Genomic DNA, 23,541 nt, shown 5'->3' on the forward strand with positions numbered 1-23,541 from the left:
CTTTTAATTTATAAATACTATTAGTTAAGGTGAACTTTCAATAGTAATCTGATATTGTAGATGGAACAATAACGACTTTTCTTTTCATGCGTAAAATACACTTCTTTTTATGTAGTTAATTGGCTTAAAGAATGAAACAATGTATGCATAAATTAAAAGATAAAAATCCGTTAACTACAGTTCCAAGATCATTCAATGAAAAGAATCTCTTTGAATATTTTAAATATATGGTTAATAAAAATTAAATACAACTGGCAAGTTTATTCATATTTTATGAGCCACGATGAAAATATTTCATGTTGAAACATCTCTAATAAAGTAAACATTAAACATTTCCTGTTATAAACCATTTTTGAACGGTTTAATTTCAATAGTTTTACACGTGGAAAGATCAGCATGCGAAGGTCATGTACACATTTATTGAATTTCCACATCGAAGGCCTTCACATTGCTATGATATGACACGGTGAAACTATCTCATTATGATATATAACATAAAATACAAGAGAAAAGATGGAAAAAGTAGTCAAAAAAAGTTTTGGAGGTTTATGCGTTAAAATTTTCTTTGGATAAGTGTTTGGGCAATGTTATCATTTGAAAAATGAGAACAAACTGAAGTTGGAATTCTAGAAATGTTACACTTACTCGTTAAAGCTAAATCTATAGAGCTAACGATGGAGAAGGAATTGTGAATTCTTTGATAAGAAACTATCGAGTCACGTTTTCGATCATTCTTCTTTAGAATCGAGGTCAATCTTTGTTAACGATCTATACCGACTTTTGTAAATAAGTATAGTGTGACGAAAAAATGACGTCAACAAAGGCAATTTGTGTATTTACATCTCGCTTTTGCTTCCTGTCTACTTGGTTTCGGTCGAGTAAACACGTGTGAAGAGTAGAATCACGCATGCTCTGCACCTGATACAAGTGCGGCCCAGTCATTTGGAAAGTGGTGAGAGTGTTTGTAGTGGATACGAAGGGTTGCAGACACGGAGCATCTTGTCTCACGTAAGTCCCTTTCATTTTTTTAAAAGCCGTGTGATGTTTAGCATTAAAACACGAAAATGGCAATTTCATACAAAAAATAACCGTTCTTTTTTATTGGGAAACATAACTCTTAACTACATAATTAAAATGACATTCAAAATATTTTTTCGATGCTACTTGTTGCTATTTATTTAACAAAGCAGGAAAATATAAAGACTTTTTTACGTTAAAAAAATACTGGTAAATTTAACCGAAATAAAACCTTTTTTTTAAATGTAGTTTGTACGTTATTTTGGCACTAATTTTAAAACTGAGTCGTAACTGGACCATGTCTAAATTACTATTTTCTTTAAAAATCGTAATAATGCGTGATTAGAAAATTAAAACGTGAATTTAAATTATAATGCAGTTATTTTTAACGGGGTTAAAAATTGATACAGTATTTTGTCAATATGTAGATAACACTTGTAACTATTTCATTACAATATTTAGTTATTTGCTCATATTTATTAACTTAAGCTACATTTATTTTCTGATACTTTGCTTATAGTTCTTCGCTTAGACTTTCTTAAATTTAGGCCTATTTGCTTATAATTATTTGTATATCCTTGCTTACTTGCTTCTTACACTTTGGGCCGTGGAGAGCGATGACGGCCCTTGGGACTAGCCCATGATCCATCTCTTCTTGGGCTATTCCTTCTTCTAACGTGATACTCGATTTATTACAGTTCTTTTCTTCTCTCTCTGCTCTTTGATGCCACGTAAATTAATTTTCTAGCATTCGTAATTAAAATGTTATTACAAAGATTCCGACTCGGGTGTCTTAACAAGCCCTAAGTTTACACCCCCGTCTCTTCCTCATCCTCCTCATCCTCCTCGTGGATCATGAATACACTTATTTACTTATTCATATTTTCCCTACTTTCATTTAAATTATTTACCTGTAATTTAATTTTCGTATTTCTAAATTACACAAATAGTTCTCAGCAAATAGATTAAAATTCCCCATCATTTATTCAATTTTAAAGAAAAGTATTGCCTTGAGGGAATATTTTTTCTGGAATAAATCAGATAAGTTTTTGAATGATTTTTTTATTAAAACAAAAAAATGGTCTTTCCAATTGTTAATTTCAGCCTTCAGGCAAATATCGTATCATTTTATTACTTAATAAAAAGATAAATTACTATCGAATATTTATAATATTTAAGAATTTAATTCAGATTTAATTAGGACCTTGTCAAACAGTATAAAAACATTCATTTATAAATTGGATAAATTTATAATAATTTTATTCTTAAATAATGCACCTAAGGTGTTGAAATATATTTGCCCTCATGACAAGTATCTTTAACACTAGTGAAAGTATATAATCATAACAGTAACATAACAGTTAAACCATTATCCAAGTATATAGCCATAACATTATGAATTTATTCTTACATTGATGGCAAATTTATATCCATAGCAATGAAATAACAGTTAAAACATTATCCAAGTATACTCACAATATAATGGCTAATACTGTACAAATAGTAGGGATTAACATTTACCAAGAGTGCAAGTATAATTTCATAAAGTATATGAAGGTATCCATCCTACTTTTTGTCATGGCAAATATTATTATTACTGTAAATATGGATGCATATTTGTCACAAAGTGTACACTCATAACAGTAATATTATAGTTAAGATATAACATCATTCAAGTATGTTTAACTATATTACTGTATAGATACATCGTGATAAATACTGCTAATATTTACTACAGCAAACACATTTCGTTACGAGGGCAAATAGGATGGATACTTTTATACATTTTATGGATATAACTTCATATATACCCATAATAATAAAGTGACAGTTGAATTTACCATTAAAGTAATGATATTTTAGCAAGATCTTAACTAGAAAGGTTGAATATCATTGATACAAAAAGCATTATCTACACCTATTTTACCCTAACTCTTTTTTATATTCTTAAAACAATAAATAAATATTTATTTGTACCTTTAAACATAGAACTGAAATGAACTCATACCATTTTCTTTTAGAAATTGACTATCACAAAAATTCATTATAAGAAAATTATATGTATTTCAAATGTAAATTTTCTTGAAATTATTCGAAAATTGTGTAACATTAAGGATAATGACTTTTCTAGATTTAGGGTAAAGAGGGTGATACCAATGATAAAATATACTGTACATTATCTGGTTTACTTTATTATTGTTCTAGTTCTGGTTAGTGACTTGAAATGCTGGAAATATTGCACAAGTTGAATATACCGTACTTTAAAACTTGTTTAATTTGAAAATAACCTTCAGTTTTTTTGGTTATAGTTCCTAAAAACTTTCTATTTATTGTCACAAATGTAATTTCACTTTCATTTTTACCGATAGTTATCAATAACGTCCAGCTCTACTTCTATTCAACTTTGGGAAGGTTGAATTTAATACATCCATCTTATTCCATTAGAATTATAACAAAAGTTTGAATATCTAATATAATTTGTATTTATTTATCAGTTTTATACGTTTCTAGAAATTATCAATAAAGTTAAATACATGTAAATGTGTAAAAATTTAGAATTTTTATGTATAAATCATAGTAAAATCTAATTAGATTCCCAACCTGTAGCTCGCGACTCCTCGACGATCTTCCTGTGTAATAAATGCATTGTTGAAAAAAGGATGGCTCGTTAGGAAGTGTTGAGATAATGTTAGCAATGCATATATTTATCCATTCATGTGTGCTGGATATAATACACGCTCAATTGAAGACCATCAACTGATTTGAATACCTGTGACTGAATAATCTGTAATTTTCTTATCACGATTTAAAAAAATAACAAAAAAAAAAAGCCACGGTAATCTAAATTACACATTTGATTCATGACACTGAAACCTGTGATTAGTAATCGTGGGGATTTCTAGAAATATTCGACTTCAGTTTGGGTCCGTTGGTTGTTTCTAGTCGAGTGGCGTCACACTTGGCTGAGAAAGGGGGGAGGAAGGTATTGTCGTCGAACCATAAAGTGCCGTTCTCCGTAAAGCAGGTAGGAGCTCACGAAACTTGCAGAAGGGCACAGATCGGTAGCCAAACCAATCGAGTACAACGCATCATATTGCTAATTACAGTCATCGGCGGAAATAAGAATTGTCTCTAGGAAAACAAAGTTCTCGGAAGAAATTTCGAAATAAAATCGTACTTAGTTTAAAGATTACATTTAGTTTGATTTCCTGTTCTTTGTTTTTTCATATTATAATGAAAGTAATCTTTAAAAAAAAAAATTGGATATTAGAGTTGAGGAGGATATATATATAGAATGTGGACTAGTGTAAAAAGTATGGACTGACAGGGATGAATATTGTCTATTGGAAAGACAACAATAGGAACTAAAAGGTACAAATATTATGAATTGGAAGTCATAACAGTAAGGACTGAAAGGCATAAATTTGTAGATTGAAAGGCACAATAGCGTGGATTGAAAGACGTAATGATGTTGACTAAGGCGTAAAGTGAACTGAAAGCAAATGCGTGAAGTAGATTTACAATCGAAAGTTGTTTTTTTTAAATTGATTTGAGACTTGAAAAGCTACGAAGAAATGTTATGGATGTCAAAATTCTGGAGTGAAAGGCGGATTCTGGACATCCTGAAATCCCTGTTTTTAATCTCAAACAATAACTAAGAGTGCTCTATTTTTAGATAATTTATTAAAAATTCACCTATGTTCAATCGAAACGAAATATTTGAAACATAAACAAATCTATGTAATGTTAACATTGGATTTGTCATTTTTTATTTCAATTCTATTTTAGGTACTATTGATAATTGTCGTAAAAAGTGGAACGTTTTAAAAGTTATTTTTAGCATAACTGTTTCATGTGTTTTAGATATAAAATGAATCAACATTTAAAATAGTATCCATTGACATATTTTTCGGGAAATTTTTATGGAAAAAAAACAAAATATTTTTAAAATGAACGTTCACGAAATAAAATTAATTAATATCAAATAGTAATTTTTAATTTAAATTAAACAAAATGTAGAACGTAAATTTCTATTTAATAATGTCAAGCGTTATCAAATTCTCTATGAATCACGCCACAAAATCATTTATTATGAGATGAAATTATCGTGTTGCATGCTCGTCTTTAGTCGCACTACTTATTCTTCTCTATTTATCGCATCGTTAACAAAGTTACAACCAATTATTTTAACTGCATCAGTTATAAAATAAGTATAATATTCGAAAATCTCTTGGAGCGAAACCAGTTTCAAAGTAGTTCTCTGCGTTTAAAGTAAGCATCGCTGAAATTATTATGATTTTTTTCAAATTTCTTTTAAAAAAATATGGGTTTTTTATATGTTTTCTGATGCAAAATTAAATAAAATTGGCCAGAAATTATTCTAATGATGAAAAGAAATCGTATAAAGAACTTTTTTTTTAATTGTAATATATAACTGAAGATTTTAGAGTTCATTTTTAAAATTAAATTTTAAAATATATATAATTTTTTTTTCATTAATTACTTACCATTTAGGTAAAGAAGTAGTTATAATTTACAGTAAAGTTATATTAAAAGTTAATTTAGATTACTTTACAATTATAATAGGCCGTTATGAGTAAGTGTGAAAATCATCACCATTAAGATATAACTACTTTAATTTTCGTATTAAACGATTCATATCGTTATTAAAAATAAGAATTAAAAATAATTTTATAAGAATTCAAAAACATAAACTATTCTTTAAAAAATGAAACATGAAATTCAATAATTTTTCCAACAAATAAATGAATATTTTGCACAAAATATTAAGATATTGATATCGTAATTATAAAACATATCTTCATTTATATTAATAATTAGCATGCCACAATAAACGTTGGCTGACCTAATTAACCATAAAGTTTTTCCAGTATGCAGGAAGAATAAATAAATAAAGCCTTGACATCTAATTTATCATAAAAATCCAAGCTAAACATTGATGATCTCAATGATTACTGATATTTTACATATCAACCCATCGTTTAGGTCGAGAATTGCCCATCAAAATTATAGGAAACGAATCCAAGGCTACAATTGTTCTTGACTTATATGGACAGTTCGGCATCGTGGCTTATGGGACCATAATTTCTTACGAGTAGTTTGACTGTAGGTAATTCATGGATAATATAGAACTATCTTGTTATAATTGTGACATGAAAATATATTTAAGACCACGTCTTTACGTGCATATTAACGGATAAATGCACTCATCAGTCTTGTGAGAAGACAGCACAGGCCTCGGTAAATCTCTAGGCCCGTCGGCCCCCCCTAACCATATTTTACCCTTCTGTCCCGTCCCAACGATCCAACAGGAATTTCTTTCTTTATATTAATATTTTTTAGAATTAATTTAATTATATGAAAGTGAAAAAAGTAAACAATTACGAGGATGTATTACAACATAAGAATTTATTTTATGACACAAAATGCATATTTCATTACTTATATATTTCGTAAGAAATCATTATTTTTATTCATAATTAAGCTATTGTTCTATTTATATTTCTGAAATATCATCGGATATTTTATAATTCTTTTCATATTATAAGCAAAAAATACGCTTTATTATAATATATAAAAGACGTGTTCATTATTTAAACAGATGATATTCTTATTTAAGCCTCACTCGATTGCAAATACCAAAATCTTTCTTTCTCTATTGTTAAATTATTCTATAAATGAATAGTTCCCACTTAAAATATATTTGAATATAATATAATTATATTTTAGACGAGTGAGGAATATTACAAAAAAATTATTTTGCAATTAACCTAAATCAATTACTTAAAGCGTACAGACTAACAAACAGTCTAAGCAGTAAAGTATTAGTCTGTTGCTCTAAGAGTCCGGGTTCGAATCTGAATTGGTAACTTTTTATGGAAGACATCTCCGAATATATCGGGCCTTTCGCTGAATTCATGATGAGCATGAAAAAAAGGTCTTTTTTTTAGTGTCTTCAAAGCTTCAAAGCAAAGTTAATAATATAGGCCCTATAATAACTGTTATAAGTTACTTTATTGTAACGTTATAAATGACAATAAATTAACTTTTATCAATTTATAGTTATGTTACGTTTGTAAGCAACTTATTGTATTCATTTACATAAAAATTAATATTTCTCATACTTTAAAATTAGTTTTTTATTCATGTTTTTAATTTAATGTGAAAAATCCGATCAAGAAGAGGCAATAGCACTTTAAGTTATTACAAAACATTTTGGGTATTGTTTATCATGCAGAACTTCAGTGCAGTTTCAGATAAGTAAATTTATTAACTTTTTAAAATTAAAAATTTTCAAGTTTGAGTTAAATATTTTATAGTTTTTCAGATATTCACTTGAAGATCTTCCATTATAAAAAAATATTAACTTACAAACTGTATCTTACTGTGTTTAAAAATTTAGCCAACTATTTTTGTATGAATTAACTAATAAATGTAATTAGATAACGTTGTACTTTTACAAAATTGAAGCACTGTACTCTTATAAAAAGTAGCTCAGCATTACAATACAAAAGTATTTTCAGTTGTCTTTCTTTTACAACATTCATATGTAAATAAGGTAAAGAAATATAAATTTTTTCACTAAATGTATTTTAACATAAGGCATCTACGCTGTTTTTTTCTATTTTATTCATTGTTTATTTAAGAAAAAAATATAAACAATTACGAATTACGAAAGCATTCACAAAGGTTTTCTTGTTCTGTGCTTTTGTCAATAGCATTCACGAAGTTCGCATTCCAGGTGTGTCCGACACATAAGCAAGAGGGCATCGAACCCTTACTACAAAGTAGACCCGTGCATTTCTTAATTCATTCCTAAAGAATAATATCAAACTCTTTACTTACATGTAATTAAAAAAAAAATAATTGTTTAGTGTTGCGATTATAATTAATTATGTATTTTTTGTACGCAATTAATTGCTCTATTAATATTAATTGAATGAAAATAAAAAAATATATTTTTTAATATTAAAATTTTGAAGAAAATTAAATATAAATTTTTAGAAATAACACGAATATATGCATTCCATACCAGTATATGTATGTTGGTATATGTACGCTACATCTTTAAAGCACGTTGTATCATAACATATATAATTAAAAAGCATCATCATGAATATGTTGTCAAGATGGGTGTATTTTTGCAATATTTATAGTCACAATTACTTTTTAATTAAAGTATATATTGTATACATTAAAGAGCATACGTGTGCTCTACATTAAAAGTTTCGTGATCGCTTTACAGACCAAATTCAGATTAATTCAAATAAGGGGGATATCCCTATTGGATTTATGCACAGTCTGTTCCATTCAGTTGAAATAAACAGGAAACGAAAGGCACAGTTTTCCGATCGAACAGATTTAGTTCAAACAAGTTGACATAAATTTCGCATCTCTTCCATCCATAGCTGATAACAGAGAGAGAAAGAGTGATGGCTCTTTCGACCGTTATCTATATCCTTCCTCTTACTCTCATTATATCTCAAAATATTTTTAGCTTATAATTTAAACACTAATTTTAAATTCCCTGAACACACGGAGCAATTGCAAATACGTGGTATACACGAATGAAGAAAAATTAAGTGTCGCTTATTCCTCTCTGACGAAAAATGAACATCCCTTATACGTCTACCAAATGTTCTACAATGTTTCCGATACATCTAGAAGGAAACTTCGATAACAAACTATAACCGAACTATGATCTTTCTTCTAGAATCTAGAGCAATTCATAGTATTGTAGTATAAATAAATGATTGATAACAGAGTATTCGTTTTTTTTTTTATTATAATAAGAAATGAAATGATTGATACTGACTTCATTAATAAAATGGAATTTTAGATTTGTTGTTTAAGACGAATATTTTACAGATGCTGGCTTCCTCCCTCTTGCGAGGAAGCCAGCATCTGTATCACTCTCAAAGTACGCCACAGACTGTACAGTACATGATATCTTAAGACCTTTAATAATTTAAGGTATGCAAATTGTTAAAGTATATACTTACCTTAATGCTGATCAATATCTTAATAAAGTATTAGGCTATATGGAACAATTAATTGTTTCGTAAGATAATTTTCTAATATATCATATGGAGCCTAAGTATTAATTGTTAAATACAATTAATATCCTTGTTTCATAATGATAGAGTTTAAAGATTTGTGTTTAATTACCCAGCATATAATGGAATTTAAGTAATTACAATGTTAGTTTATAACCCCGTATATAGACTATTAAAATGACAACATTTAATTAAAGAAAATCATTCATGAAGGATACTCTCAAACAAAATATCCTTACAACAACCTAAATATAGCTACGTGTAATTATAAATCTTATCCTAAACTAAATTAATAATTTATTACTTTAAATATTTGATTTTAGTTCTATTTTTATAGATTTTATTTCTAATTTTCGTTTAATATAAATTTATTACGGATAGGAATGAACGAGGATGCGTCTTTGTTCACATCACTTACGGCAAGTCATACGGATCTACTGAATGCATAATCTCTACTTCACTAAGCAGAAACATTTAAAATCATCATTTAGAATTGTATGACTCATTATTTTTATCATTTTTGATCCATCTCTGATAGGAATCTTAAAGTTATTTGACATCATTTACCTTAAATTAGAAATCATTATTTTGGAATATCTGTATTTAAAGCTACATTTATACAGAAACTCACACAAATAAATTAACTCTTTTAATCGACCTTACAATTTGTGTTTTGTTTATGAATTGTTTTATGCCCTAAAGTTTCGAAAAATTGCATTAAAGCCCAGCCATGACTATTTGACTAAATCTATTGGTAGGCCTATACCTCACTACACGATACTTCTAGTAAATCTATTTAATTTCTTATACTATAAAAATCTTTCTTACATTGCTTTGATGGCTTTTAATGTTAAATTTATCGCTTACACTGATTAGATGCTAACAATAAATATCCTAACGTATTGCAACGAGTAGTTTGCGAGCATCACTCCTGAATGTATCTTTCAATACACAAGGGAGGGTGCCAACAATAAAGGTTGGGGACAACTGGTCCAGGTAATATCCGATTTTATATAACATCTGGTTAACTTTCATTATATTAGCATATGTTTTATCATTATGTCTTTAAAGATTGCTTCCGTATTGATCGCCGTACCGTGAAGATGTAACATATAATAAGTCTTATTACGTATTGTATAACATATTTTACATTGTTTCTTTAGTATTGACAAGCGTCGTAGCATCTATTGTTACACCATCACAATATCATGATCTTCCTTTCATTCAAGCTCAATTTCTAGCTGTACACGTCTTCATTTTTTTAATTACCCTTGCATTAAATTTAAATGGGAAATCAGCCGAGTCTCTTAAAGATATCCTTTTTTTCAAGTCATTCCCCCTTATACCGTTTTTTTATATGGCCTCACGATGCAGTTTTCGAATTATGCAAATCTTATTCAACTCGATGATATTCGTGGTCGTGATTGTTATCTGCAGAACATTTATAAAAAGTTTCGATCTGTATATGATAACGTGTCACAAAACTACTTGAAATATATATGTTCCTGATATAAAGACACGTCTGTGAACGTATTTATTTGCTAGAAAGACACCTTCAAAAAAGAATACCGTTTAGAGTTTCATATTCAAAAACATTTTTAACGTTAAATATTTATAATTATAAGCCATTTGATACCGTTAATAAAATACGGTATAACATAAATTTTAAAAATTCTGTTATAAAATTTCCAAATCAATCCGTTAACTTCACAATAACAAATTTCAGATATTTTGTTCACTTTCATAATATAAATCATTAACATTCTTGAGTTAGAATTTCAAAATTCCTGAATAAAAAGACAGTAAATATTTTACAACAGACAACAACTTTACTATTGGTATGATCGGAACTAACCGCCTCTGATCATTTGTACATTTAAAAAACACGGCATTTGTACAGTGGCATTTTGTTGTATCAGGCAATCCTGTTTGTTAACACGTTCTGTCCATTTGTTCTCCTTGACTTCCGCATTTTGCTTATCTTTCTAGAGTCTTTTTTTAACCACGATTTTCCTTGTCTCCATCCATTCTTTTATTATTATAATGAGAATATGAGGAACTATACAATGTACATATAATTGAATTTACAACCGTAAGAATATGATAACCCTCTTCGATAAAAAAGAAAATGGTGGAACATTAGACTACAGTAGACGTATCGTGTTATCAAACTCTAAATATTTTAGTTGATATTGATAACCGGTACATCTTTCTATAGACGATTTCTGAAATTTCAATGATGACTTATTATGATTTACATAATCTTGCATGTCGTATTCTATCAATACATAACGTACATTAAAAGATCATGTAGGTATATTATGTTGCATGTATAGGATATATACATATACATACAGGATGTAAATATGTTACATATACTACTTTATATATAAGGCCTATATATATATATAAGAGAGAGAGAGAGAGAGAGGTATTAAACTGGCGTTTTTCTGTAGCAACGTTCAGCATATTGCTAGTATTTTACATCAATTATGTCAACCAATTGAGTTTTAAAGAGTATTTTAAGCAAATTTCGTGATATTTAATGTATCAATCAAAATAGATTAACCCCATTCGTGTTCCAAACAAATAAATCTTTGAGTGATTAGATATGATAAGTATTTAAGTGTACTTATCCTGTTTAAATGATTAATGGATTAATCCACTTGAACTATATTATATTTTTAAAATATTTTTGAAGCAAACTCGAAATTATATGATTAAAAAGGATTTTATATGAATCCATGCTATTTGCTGCAAAATGGCATAAATTTGTGATGAATTCTAATGAATATTCAGATATATTTTTTCTGCTTTTTGTAAAAATTCAATTAAAAAAATAATAAATAAAACTTTAAATGCTTTTAAAATAATTAATCTTCTTGTCATAAAAAAATTGAATCAGCTTTAAGAATGCATTGCACTTGAACTACATTCGAATCTGCTCTCGAAGCACGGATTTTGCAGTAATAATCACGATATTATATATCTAATTTTATAAATATTTTGGTAAAATTATGAATTAACTGTCTCTGGTCAGTTTTTAGTAAGATTAAATGCTTTTAAAAGGGTCATCGTCCTGCTATAAGGAATGGGAGAGCGACGGAGCGAGAAGAAAGCAAAGGTGATTTTTAGCTTCCACAAGAAATCTACAAGCTTTAAATGCAACATATTTACTTCCTTATTGTTTAAATACTTCCGGAATATTTTACGGGAAAGTATAATCAAACGGTAATTATAAGTATTTCTGAGTATGGCAAACGAAAGTTTCCCCATACTTCTATAGAGTAATGGAAATGGTATTCATATTGACATGTTTCATCCGAGAAGTTTGTTTCTTTGTAGGTAAATAAGTGATTAAAATAGTGACTGTTTCATTTAAAAATACTGTATTGAAATTTACACCAGAAAACGAGAAATAATGGGAATTGAATCCAAATTATATTAGTTATATTTTTGGCATATTTTAATTCATCTTAGAACTTAAAATAACAATATATTTTCATAATATCATCAAAACCTTCCTAAATGAATTAGTTATTGTTTTTATTTACACCAGTTTGTCTATCTTACGGTTTATTGCTACTAGGAGTGTCGTGGGTTAAGAATATAATTGCAAAAATTGAGTGTTTTGAAAAATAAATCACTTACATTTTCATCCTTATCACTAAAATAATTTTATTTAGTGATTATTGATAATATTTTAAAATCATTTACAAGTAAAACTTACCGAAATTTAGTATGATATTAATGAAATTCGGTACAGTTATATGAAAAACTACAGTAATGAAATATTTATTCATAAAATATATAAGATGACATAGAACAAGATTGTAGAGAAATAATCATAAACTAGGAAAGTATAAAACTAAGCCATATGTCTTTTCATCGTTAGCATCTGTCTTCCTTCACACATTCACCACACAATGATGAAATGGCCTCGTATTTTGCCCGAAGGGCCACCACGTCAGCATTATAAATAACAATGTGTTCTTGCTAAGGGGAGACCACCGAAAATCTCCATTGAAGGCCCCAACGATCCAATCAGACATTATCATATGTACGGACTGGGAGTAGTCCCCTCCTGCTCTCTAACGTTCGAGTTAATTTAAACCTCTTGATTGCTCTAGATTACTAAAGCTTTAATATTTATATTATTGCATCACAACTTAATTTATTTTGTTTTTTTATTTTTGCTCAAACTGATGACTTTTTTTTCAATTTTAGAACTTATTCATAAAATTTGAATAAAGTATCGGAAAATGTTTCGTTTCACTATAGAAATATATATATAAATTTAATTTCTTTTCTATGATAATATTATCAAATCTCGATTTAATTAGTAAATATATATATATTATTAATCACGAGCCACCAAATGGAAAAGATTGGAAAGTTAATAATAAAATATTTCATGAATTATTGTTAAAGCTGTCGATTAATTAATACAATTAAGAGGTATTATTGACTTTTATCAATATAGAAATCTGTCATTTTTCTTTGTTTTACAAAAAAATATATACTTTTATTGAAAATGTATTATTAAGAAAGTAATTTTTAGATACTGTAGAATTAATTCCTCATATTTTTATTGATTATTTCATAAATTAACAATAAAAAAAAAAACAATAACACAGTAAAATACTTTAGAAGCTGATTGAATATAAAACAGTTAAATACTTAAAAACTTAAAAAGTTCTGTTGGTTTGTCTGTTCGCAGTTTGTTTACAATTGTAATTATGCATGCATCAATGCAATGTGTGTGCAATCGCACGTGAGGATCAGAAGAAACAACAAAAATATAATGTTATGGTATTATTGGTTTTATCTGAATAGTACTTTCCTGTTGATACATGAATGAAAGTAAGTAAATCTAGCAACAAACCGAGTTAAATATAGAACATTTTTTGAACTTCAAAAAGTATTTTTATTTATTTATTTTTGAATTGATCGTTTAAGGAAATTGTATTATTTTTTAACTATAAAGAAACGTAATAGAATAATAGAAATATATTTTGTAATAGAACAATGTATCATTTAAGCGTCTGAAAGTATCTATTTATTTATAAAAAATATAAATAATTTTAAAAATAATTAATTTTACAAATTGTAATTATTTTCCACTAATATGTATACTGGTAATTTTTAATCGTACTAAAATGAAATAATACTTTTGGATAGAGAAACTCAAAGGAAAACTTCGTGTGTATAAAATCCGTAAAAACTTCCAAGCTTAAGCATTTATTCCTCAAAATTACGTTCAGTTAAACAAAACAAAGCACTTTAATCCCTGTCTAGTCCATGTAATCTCTTGTTTCTCACACTATTCACTACTGGCTTGTTTCTTCCTACTGTCATCATTTATTGAATAGTTTGTATTAACAATTACAATAGAAAGAACATAAAAATAGTAGGATATGAATTTTGAAATATAAAATTTTAATTTTTAATAGTTTTATTTTTAAGTTTTAGTTATTCTAACGAGTAGAAAATGAAGTATATTATTACCTTTAGAAACGAAAATTCATTAAAAGAAAAATATGTATAATAAACTATTCCAGTCAGCTAAACAAAACAAAGCATTTTAATCTGTCTAGTCTCTCTAATCTTTTGTTTCCTACACTATTAAGATCTTTCTTTCTACTATTCCTACCTATTAAATATCCTGTATTAATTAATTACAATAGAAAAACTATAGTGAATACAAGGTACTGTACTTGATACACAGGAAAATTAAAATACTGATTTTTAAAACATTAAAATTTATATCTAATCATCTTGTTTCGTATACAAAAAACTGGAAACATAAAAATTGAAATCTTGAATTTTCTTATTAGTTTATTTTTAAATTTTCAGTTATACTACAGTTTAGTAAATGGAGACTAATCATATTTTTATTTAGGAAAAACTGTTGGAGAAGAATATATACAAACTCGCAAAAAAATTCATGTTATTTTGAGGAATAACCATTCGAGTGTGTTCAGCTAACAAAACAAAGCACTTTAACCCCTGTCTAGCCCCTCTAATCTCTCGTCTTTTACGCTTATTGATTACTTAGTTTCCTCTCTACCGTTCCTTTGTATTGAATATTTTGTGTTAATCAATTACAACAGAAATAGTACAATGAACACAAAGTACTCACTCAATACAAATATACTGTATTATTACAGTTATGCATTTTAGAGTTCAAGTAACATAAATTACATTACAGGATTAACTGTTATATATTTTGATTAACAATTAACTAAATAGATCCAGAAATTACATAATTATTATTATATATCATTTCAAAATTTTTCATCGAGTATTTAAATTATTTATTTTTTTTCTAATTTATAAAAGAAACCAATGAATAATTATGACTTTTTCCATCAAGTATTCTAGATTTTCCTGTTTACCTCACTTGAAACTCTGTAATCAATAATCGTTCTATAAAATAGCGCCATCTGGATTCGATTATTTGAATTATAATCAAACTTCGATTTAGTTCCACCGTTTCGTCACCTCTGAAAGTGGCACTAAATCGATGGTGACAATATTGAACTGTAACTGTAATGTCATTTTTTTTCAAAGAAATCATTATATTGGATTCATTGTATTTCAAAAAAGTATCACTCTGATGATGCATCCAATGAATATCGTATACAATGGTTATGTAGACGTCTTATTCTCAAAGACATCCGAAAGAAAATCTTATATCCGGTTTAATTGGGTGATACGTATGTAAATTAGCTGCTACAGTATTTTGAGATTTACTTGAAGATTTGCATAATTATATAGTGTGTTGCGGATATTAGGAATACGTTACTGCCGATAGTGACGCATTGCACAGGTGTCTCGCTATTGGTAACGGTTACGTTAAATATTTTTTGGCCTATCGAAAAAAATACAAAGAAATGTAATGAAATTACTTTTCATATAATGCTGCAAATCTAAAGTAAAATTTATATATAGATAGAAAATATGGTACATAAGTCAGGGATGGTATATAAAAGGTGGTGTTGTATACATTCAGAACAGTTCAATAGAACTACATTCAGTTAAGGAACGTAAAAGCTAAGAAATTTAAGATAAATTAAATTGTTTATTTTTTTCGGAAAATTAAAATCACAAAATAAATAATTTTATATAAATTAAATTTATATTTCATAATATAAAATATTCTATCGGATTTTCTAATAAATCCTGCAATTCCGGAAACGTAATAATTAATCAAACAACTTCTTTTATAATTTATGCATTAGGACCTAACAGGAAATGAATTTGGAATTTTCTAAGATCCAAACAAACCTTGACCCGAAGATGTTACTGAATTTTTAATGATACTAAAAGCTAATTCTTTATCACTTATATCAATATCATTTAACGCGATTCTTCGATAAAATTAGCAAAATTTTGCTAAAAATTTATACAAAATTAAGTATTAAAACATGCAAAAATCTAGTTTGTTCTGATTGTATGCAGTAACTAAACTGGTCTTTGTGATTGGTATTTTTAAATAATTTTCTTTAAAATTATTTTTAACATAAAAAATGGATTTAAAATGAAATTATTTTTTGATAATTTTCATGATTAGAAAACGTTTTTCCTGAAAAAAAAATTGACTTTATTTTGTTGTAGATCCGGTATTTAAGACAGAAATAAGAACCTTGACACAAATTTCTGCTGAAGAAGGGGAGAAGGTTACAAGACATATAGACACTAGCAACATCGGATCGTTTCATTTTTTGAAGATTTTTCAATTGAAAAACTCATGCCTGGCTTAACTGGAAGAAGAAAATTATTTTTATCATCGTTATCGTCATTATTACAATTTCTTAGTAATTGTTTAGCTTGACAAAAGATGGATTCGAAAGGTATTCTTCCATTTTTGATCGTAATGGTGAGTAACTTTTCATTGCATTATCTATAACGAATAATATATTAATTAATTTATATATAATTAAAATGATATAATTTCGTAAAACTAATTAATTTCCAAAACTTCTTATTGAAAATCTAATGTTGCTTAAATCACATGGTACATTGAAGGCATTCAGGAAGAAAATATATTTTCTCTCTTTAACAGTTTTATACGTTAAAATTGTATTACAATATAGAATTTCTCGAGTAAATTTGATCCATATTTTTTTTTTTTTACTTAAAATAATAAAAAATTCAGTAAATAAACTAGTTGGCCTCGTCACAAATGCCAATTACCACTTTACTGTTTAACAATATCATATTTTTACGATGGTTAATTTTTTTCTGGCCAAAACTTTTACAAAAATAAGCATAAATACTTTTACAGAAAGGTTATTTCTATTTCTGTATATAAATTTTGCAGAAACAGAAGTAACTTTCTGTAAAAGTTAACTAAATACACTGACAAAATAATTAAGATTTTACGCTAAATTTATGGTACAGTTAGATTATAACATTACGCATACAATTTACGGTATTCGAATAATATTTCGTTCATTAATATTAAAATAATATCCCGTACAAACCAAAAAAGTGATGATGTTGTCCAGTTCAAAGGTGTTGAACACCTGATTATACATTTCAGTAAACTCGACGGTTAATTGTGTCATCGTGACGTGACTTGTCATAAGATATCACGAATAAAGAAGGTAATTGTTGTGATCTCAATTGACTTAAACTAGCTTTACAATTTTCTTTCTGCACGAACAAAATTGAGCTTGAAAGTAATATATACATATAACACACACACACACACACATTCCTATTTAAAAATTAACATAATCATCCATCTTAATTCTTCGTTTTTTAAACTTTTTTTTTGATCTTGAAAAAAAATTAAATGGAATTTTATATTAAAATTTGATTTATTATTATTATTTTTTTAAAATTCTTTCAGATAACGAGTCGTATTCATCACGCTCATCCGCACCGGAAAGAGAGAAATCTTCAGAAGAGTGTTCATCAATCTCTAGCGAGTGATGTCGATAGCGAAATTATCACAAGCAGAACGACAGGTTTGTGTTTTTGAAATTCCACAAGATAAAACTTACTATTAGCCTAAATTTTAATGCCGATTTTTGCTGTAATGCATTTTAAAATATGGAGAAAAATTCGTGTTTTTAAATGCTTTATACTGTATATGTATTTTGAGATATTAATTAGCTGTAATGTATATAAAAACGACTTCCCCCGTTTTTAGATGCGTTACAGAAAAATCAGTGTTTTTCTATAAATTAAAGCTGAATTTTTAGATACTGATTCATTACAACGCCTCTAAAAATTATCTTTTTTTTCCCTATATGTTTGCATTGCAGGCATATTTTTAGATAACGATCAGGGTATAACGTATGTAAGAAATGGTTTTTCTTTACTCTCACGTGCATTACAGTTAAATTTTTATTAAATATAAAATTAAAAATTTATGAAAGTTGGATACATATAGGAAATGTTTTAAACGTTTAAGTAATTTTATAAATGTATATGTTATATACATTTAGAAAATTAATTTAAATTATCTTTTTAGATCCTTTACGGCAAAAGTATTCTTTATAACATACAGCGATGATAAATTTTATTTAAACATTCATAAACAATTTTAAAATATTGTTTAAAATTTAATTAATAAAGTAATTAATTATCGTCTAATCGTTAATTTTTCCAGTCAATATTTTTCGTAAGTACAAAAAATCGACATCAGATGGAAGCACTATCGATAAAGCTACCATTGTGTCAAAGGATGGCAGTTGATAAAAACTTTTAAAGTACTAAATATTTAAAAATACTTTTAAATCAAAAATTTGCCAAAAAATATTTCTAGAATATTAATTTTTCGCTTATTTCTTAAGAAAATTATTTCATGGAATAAAATAAAATAAATTATTTCGGAAGTGTCGCCATCTAGTGTCAATTTTGTTTTTTATTTTTTTTTATGTTTCAATTTGTAGTATCTACCCTTCATTTCATTCTTACACAATAGTTTTTAATGGATTTTTTTTTTAAAAAGGAAAATGTTTGACAGATTCCTAAGATATAATCTTATTTATTTTCTAGCATATCTTTCGTGTGAATCGGGAGATATGGTTGTAAAGATTAATTTTACTGAACCATATCACGGGGTGACATACGCAAATGATAGGTTTAGTCCTTGTCGTTTCTATGGAGATGGAAAAAAATATTATGAAATGAGGATACCGTTGAAAGGATGCGGAACGAAACAGGTAAATTTTCGTTTTTCCAATTCTAATTATGTAAGAGGCGCAAAAAATTAATTAAAGTTGGAGAACCTCTTCTTTGCTCAATGAAGGATCATTAAACTGACCGGTAGATCGCGAACCCCGGTCGTATTCCTCGATTATTTTTCATTTGATGACGTAAGATTCTGCTTTCCATTCGATGGATCGTGATCTACCAGTTGACAAACAAAATCTTCAACCAAAAAAAAAAAGTTTTCAAAAATCGGAATTTAATTTAATTAATTTGTGCTTAAAAATAAATTCTGAAGATATACTTTATTACTATAAAAATTAACTTGGTAATCCTTTTTGACTATATTTTGCTCTTACTAATTTTATTAATAAATATAATTAATTTATTTTATAATAGTAAAAAAAAAAAAAACGATTATTTTAAATCTGAAATATAATATATAACATTTATTTCTGTAGGAGAAATCGAGAGTATTCATCAATAATATATTAGTGCGCTTTCATCCATCTCTAGAACTGGAAGGAGACGAAATCAAAACCATTATCTGCCGTTATCCTCCACCTCTAGCTCCTCCACCAAATAATATCGTGGGACCTGTGTAAGAGAATGTTTATTTTAGAAGATTACAGCATAAAATACACATTTTTAAGTTAAAAAAAAAATTCAGATTTTTAGGACATGCTTTTTGTATTTTTATATCATACATAAAAGCACATGGCACAAGATCAGGATTTCTAATTTGTTTTCTTACTGTAAACTTTGTAGTAAAAATACATAAATATATTATAATAAATTAAATGTATTATTTTTATAAATAATGGCATTAAAATAATGGGGCTTTTTATTGAAAAATTAATCTCTTTTAAAGTTAAAATCATTTAAACAATAAAATTAGGTTAAAATAGAAATGACATTTATTGTAAATTTTTTAAGCTTTTTTTTAAAAAAAAAAATTAAAAATTTTAATTTTATTTACTGATTTTCTTTAATAATCAAATGAAATTTCATAAATCTTTTAATAATTTTTTTTTCCTTTTAATGATAGCAAATTGATATAAATATAAATATTATTACATAATAAACGAGAAAATCTGTTTCTGTAATGCTTAAGAGTTGTTCTGTTTTAATTACAGAATATATCCAACAACTCCGACCGTACCAGAAACTCAACCGAAATTATCCGAAATTGATATATTGATTATCATTTGCACAATTCTCTTCATATCATTGCTTATTCTTGGTATTGGAATTGCATATTTCTGCTTAAAAAGAAGAAATATTCATTTAGTAAGAAGGAAACAAGCGCCGTCCTTGGCACCGAGTAGCCAAATTACAAAATTGACCGGTTCTTTGATATCAGAATTCGATTCCATCAGAATTCCACGTGCAACTGCTCTATCCACAGCAGGATCCGAAGCAATTCTTCTCGCTTCAAGTGCCAACAAAAGTGATGCCAGTACTTCGGATTATCCAAGCGAAACTCCATCATCTTTGAGTTCTTTAGATGATTTAGATGCGAGAGGAAGCGATTATCACTTAGATTCCGAACCAGTTTATGCAGATATTCAAAGGAAATTCGTTCAACCGACGTATCCGAATCACGCGTCGAAAATTGAAGTGAGAAATTACGACGATTTCTTTATTACAAAAACGTCGAAAACTACACTTACGGAAGAAACTATCAACACAAGAAAAGTTTACGACAAAACCGATCCCAATCCTAGTCAATGGAATGTTATGTTTCGCATTTTAAATTCCCCAAAAACGATCGAAGGTATGGATTTGTTAACAGAAAAGGATAAAGAATTATTGAAAGATAAGATAGTCGACGACGGTCGATTTCGTCAATTGGTACAAGAAGCTACGACCAATCGCGATATGGACATTTTAACGAAGGATTCGCGTTATTCTCACATGTACAATCCGGAAAAATGGAGTGTCATCATACGAATTCTTAATTCTTGCCATCGTAACGAATGGAGAAACGTCCATCATTCACCTGTACCATCTTCGAGAGCCAATTCCATTCGCTCTTTGACAGAAATGGACGTTAACTTCAACCATTCTGATGGTGAAGAATCAATTTCCAGCATGCCAATGTCACGTGTGGCGCAGGAGAGATCAACATCGGAATACTTAGAAGTTATTCCTGTCATAAGCAGGAGAAATCATTCCAATTATTCATTTTCTGAATATTCCTCAGCCAAGAATTTGGATTCTCAGAATTCACGAACTGTTAATACCAATGTTACCCGCGTGCCAAGTATTGGGGAGAGAGAAACTGTTAAATCTGTAACCGAAGAACATGTTTGCGATTGGCAGAAATAATTATTTTTTAAATAATAAAATCGTCAAATCATTTTGCAATACGAAACTGTGATATTCTCATTTCTTTACTTGTAATTTCTTTTTTATATAAATATTATAATTGTTTAATTTATATATAAAAATATATAAATCGAATAGTAAAATGTAAATTTGAATATAAGATTTTGTTAAATTTATAAGATTTTCATTGTAACATATGCAGAAAAAGTATGGAAATACTAGCATAATTATGAGAAAAAAATAAAAATTTCTAAACTAATAAAAAAATAGAAATTTTTTTCTGGATTATGTTACAGAAAATGAGCAATTTCTATAACATAAACTAGAAAAAGAAATAAGCAGAACAATCAGTTTTGTTTGACATTTCCGGTATTGTGGTTAGCACGACATTAAGATAAATCGCACACTACTTTCCCGTATGTAGAATGTTTTTATAGCATTAAAAACATTGATTTTTTCCACATGAAAATATGTATTGCATGTATAACAACTTCTACGAAGAACACGTATATACTGGGCTAGATTTAAACTGCTGCGATCCTAAACAATAGTCTAATATCGTAAGACTAAACTGTAGCTTGTTTAGCTTATGTTTAAGTCCTGTATGTACTCATATATTATACAAAAGCCATGGAAATAAGAAAAAAACACGAATCTTATCTGTTCTGTTTAGCATGAACTCTGCTTGGAAGTAAGTACACGTGTCGGTGGAACATGTGATCCACTTTTGTTTTTAGTTATTTATAGTAAACGAATAAGACCGCGGACCAACACGGCCAATTTTCTATCTTGCATTGTTTATAATAATAATTAAAATTTGATAAATTATCTTACTTGTTTCTCCCTTCTTCCTTCTCTTTTTACATGGAGATATTAGAAAGTCAACGTGATCTTTTACCGTATTTTAAAAAACAGTTTGCATACTTTCACCCAAATCATGAGCTGCCAAACTTCCTAAATTAAAATTTATTACTAATTTTTAATTATTTTAATACTATTTACCTAGTTATTTACTAATTTAAAAGTACCAATCATTCATTTTACAAGTACCATTCATAAAATGTCACTAGTTGATGTAAAGAGGTGTCACTTTTATATGTTTAAAAAACGTATAACAACTGAAAAAAGTAATTATACTTTTAAATAATTACATTATAATAATTTTTATAGGAATTATTAAAATATTATTTAATTTTTTTAATATAACTTTAAAATGTACTTGGCAAAATCCATTTCAAATAAAGGTAGGGATTAGGTAAGGATGATTAAATGATTTTTTAAATTATATTTTACTTAAGCATTTTAATTAGTTTTACAGCTTGTCGAATATTTTAATGACGTTCTACAAGAATAATTATTCACTTAATAGAGTATTGTATCAAATTACTTCCTCCTCACGAAGGGAGTGATCTGATACAACACATTTAACTTCGTCTAGAATTAATTAAACGTTAACGTGACACCTCTTCACGTCGACTTACCTCCCTTCGTATCGAGTGTAATTACCTCTAAAATGAATATTTTTATCGCTACTTTACTTTTTACTTTATGCAAGATTGTACATAACATAATTTATTTTTATAATTAAGAAAAATGGCAAAGAACTTCAAACGAAAGCCTTCAATTTATACAATTCATTTTCTAATAACTTAAATTGGAGTCGTGTCTTTATTTTTACCGTAGTTTTTTCTAAATTTACGGTTAAGTATTGTAAATAATATAAATATTATTATTTATATTAATAATTTAAGCTGTTTTTTAATTAAAATTAAAGCTCGTAATGTCAAAATTTTATATGTAAGAAAGCTCATTCCTTATAAATTATACGATAATAATAATTTAAAAATTAAATTATGAATCGATTTTAAATACTGGGTATTTTATTTTGATTTTTATTCTTTAAAATGTGTTATAAGTTTATGTACTGTAGAATTAAGAGTAACTGATA

The 23,541-nt window shown here is 27.6% G+C and overlaps 1 protein-coding gene across 2 annotated transcripts; it reads left to right on the top strand.

The window, feature by feature from the left end:
* The first annotated feature begins 873 nt into the window (after positions 1-873).
* LOC136973272 (uncharacterized) lies at positions 874-21,639 on the top strand. 2 transcript variants are annotated; one of them, XM_067267983.1, is made up of 6 exons: positions 874-1,008; positions 16,716-16,977; positions 17,956-18,073; positions 19,110-19,276; positions 19,724-19,863; positions 20,399-21,639. In XM_067267983.1, the coding sequence occupies exons 2-6, from the start codon at positions 16,939-16,941 to the stop codon at positions 21,591-21,593; spliced, it is 1,659 nt and encodes a 552-aa protein (XP_067124084.1). In that variant the 5' UTR covers positions 874-1,008; positions 16,716-16,938; the 3' UTR covers positions 21,594-21,639. The 2 variants fall into 2 exon arrangements, with proteins under 2 accessions (XP_067124084.1, XP_067124085.1); XM_067267984.1 differs by lacking the exon at positions 874-1,008 and adding an exon at positions 6,030-6,144.
* The last annotated feature ends 1,902 nt before the right edge of the window (positions 21,640-23,541 follow it).

This window comes from Centruroides vittatus, unplaced genomic scaffold (genome assembly GCF_030686945.1).
Source record: "Centruroides vittatus isolate TY-2023 unplaced genomic scaffold, ASM3068694v2 contig_3127, whole genome shotgun sequence".
NCBI classification, from domain to species: domain Eukaryota; kingdom Metazoa; phylum Arthropoda; class Arachnida; order Scorpiones; family Buthidae; genus Centruroides; species Centruroides vittatus.

Excerpts from the sequence above, each read along its gene's own strand:
- LOC136973272 (XM_067267983.1), top strand. The coding sequence starts at position 16,939 with ATGGATTCGAAAGGTATTCTTCCATTTTTGATCGTAATG. Across the intron at positions 16,978-17,955 it reads TTCCATTTTTGATCGTAATG|ATAACGAGTCGTATTCATCA; the intron begins GTGAGTAACTTT and ends AAATTCTTTCAG. Across the intron at positions 19,864-20,398 it reads AATAATATCGTGGGACCTGT|AATATATCCAACAACTCCGA; the intron begins GTAAGAGAATGT and ends TTTTAATTACAG.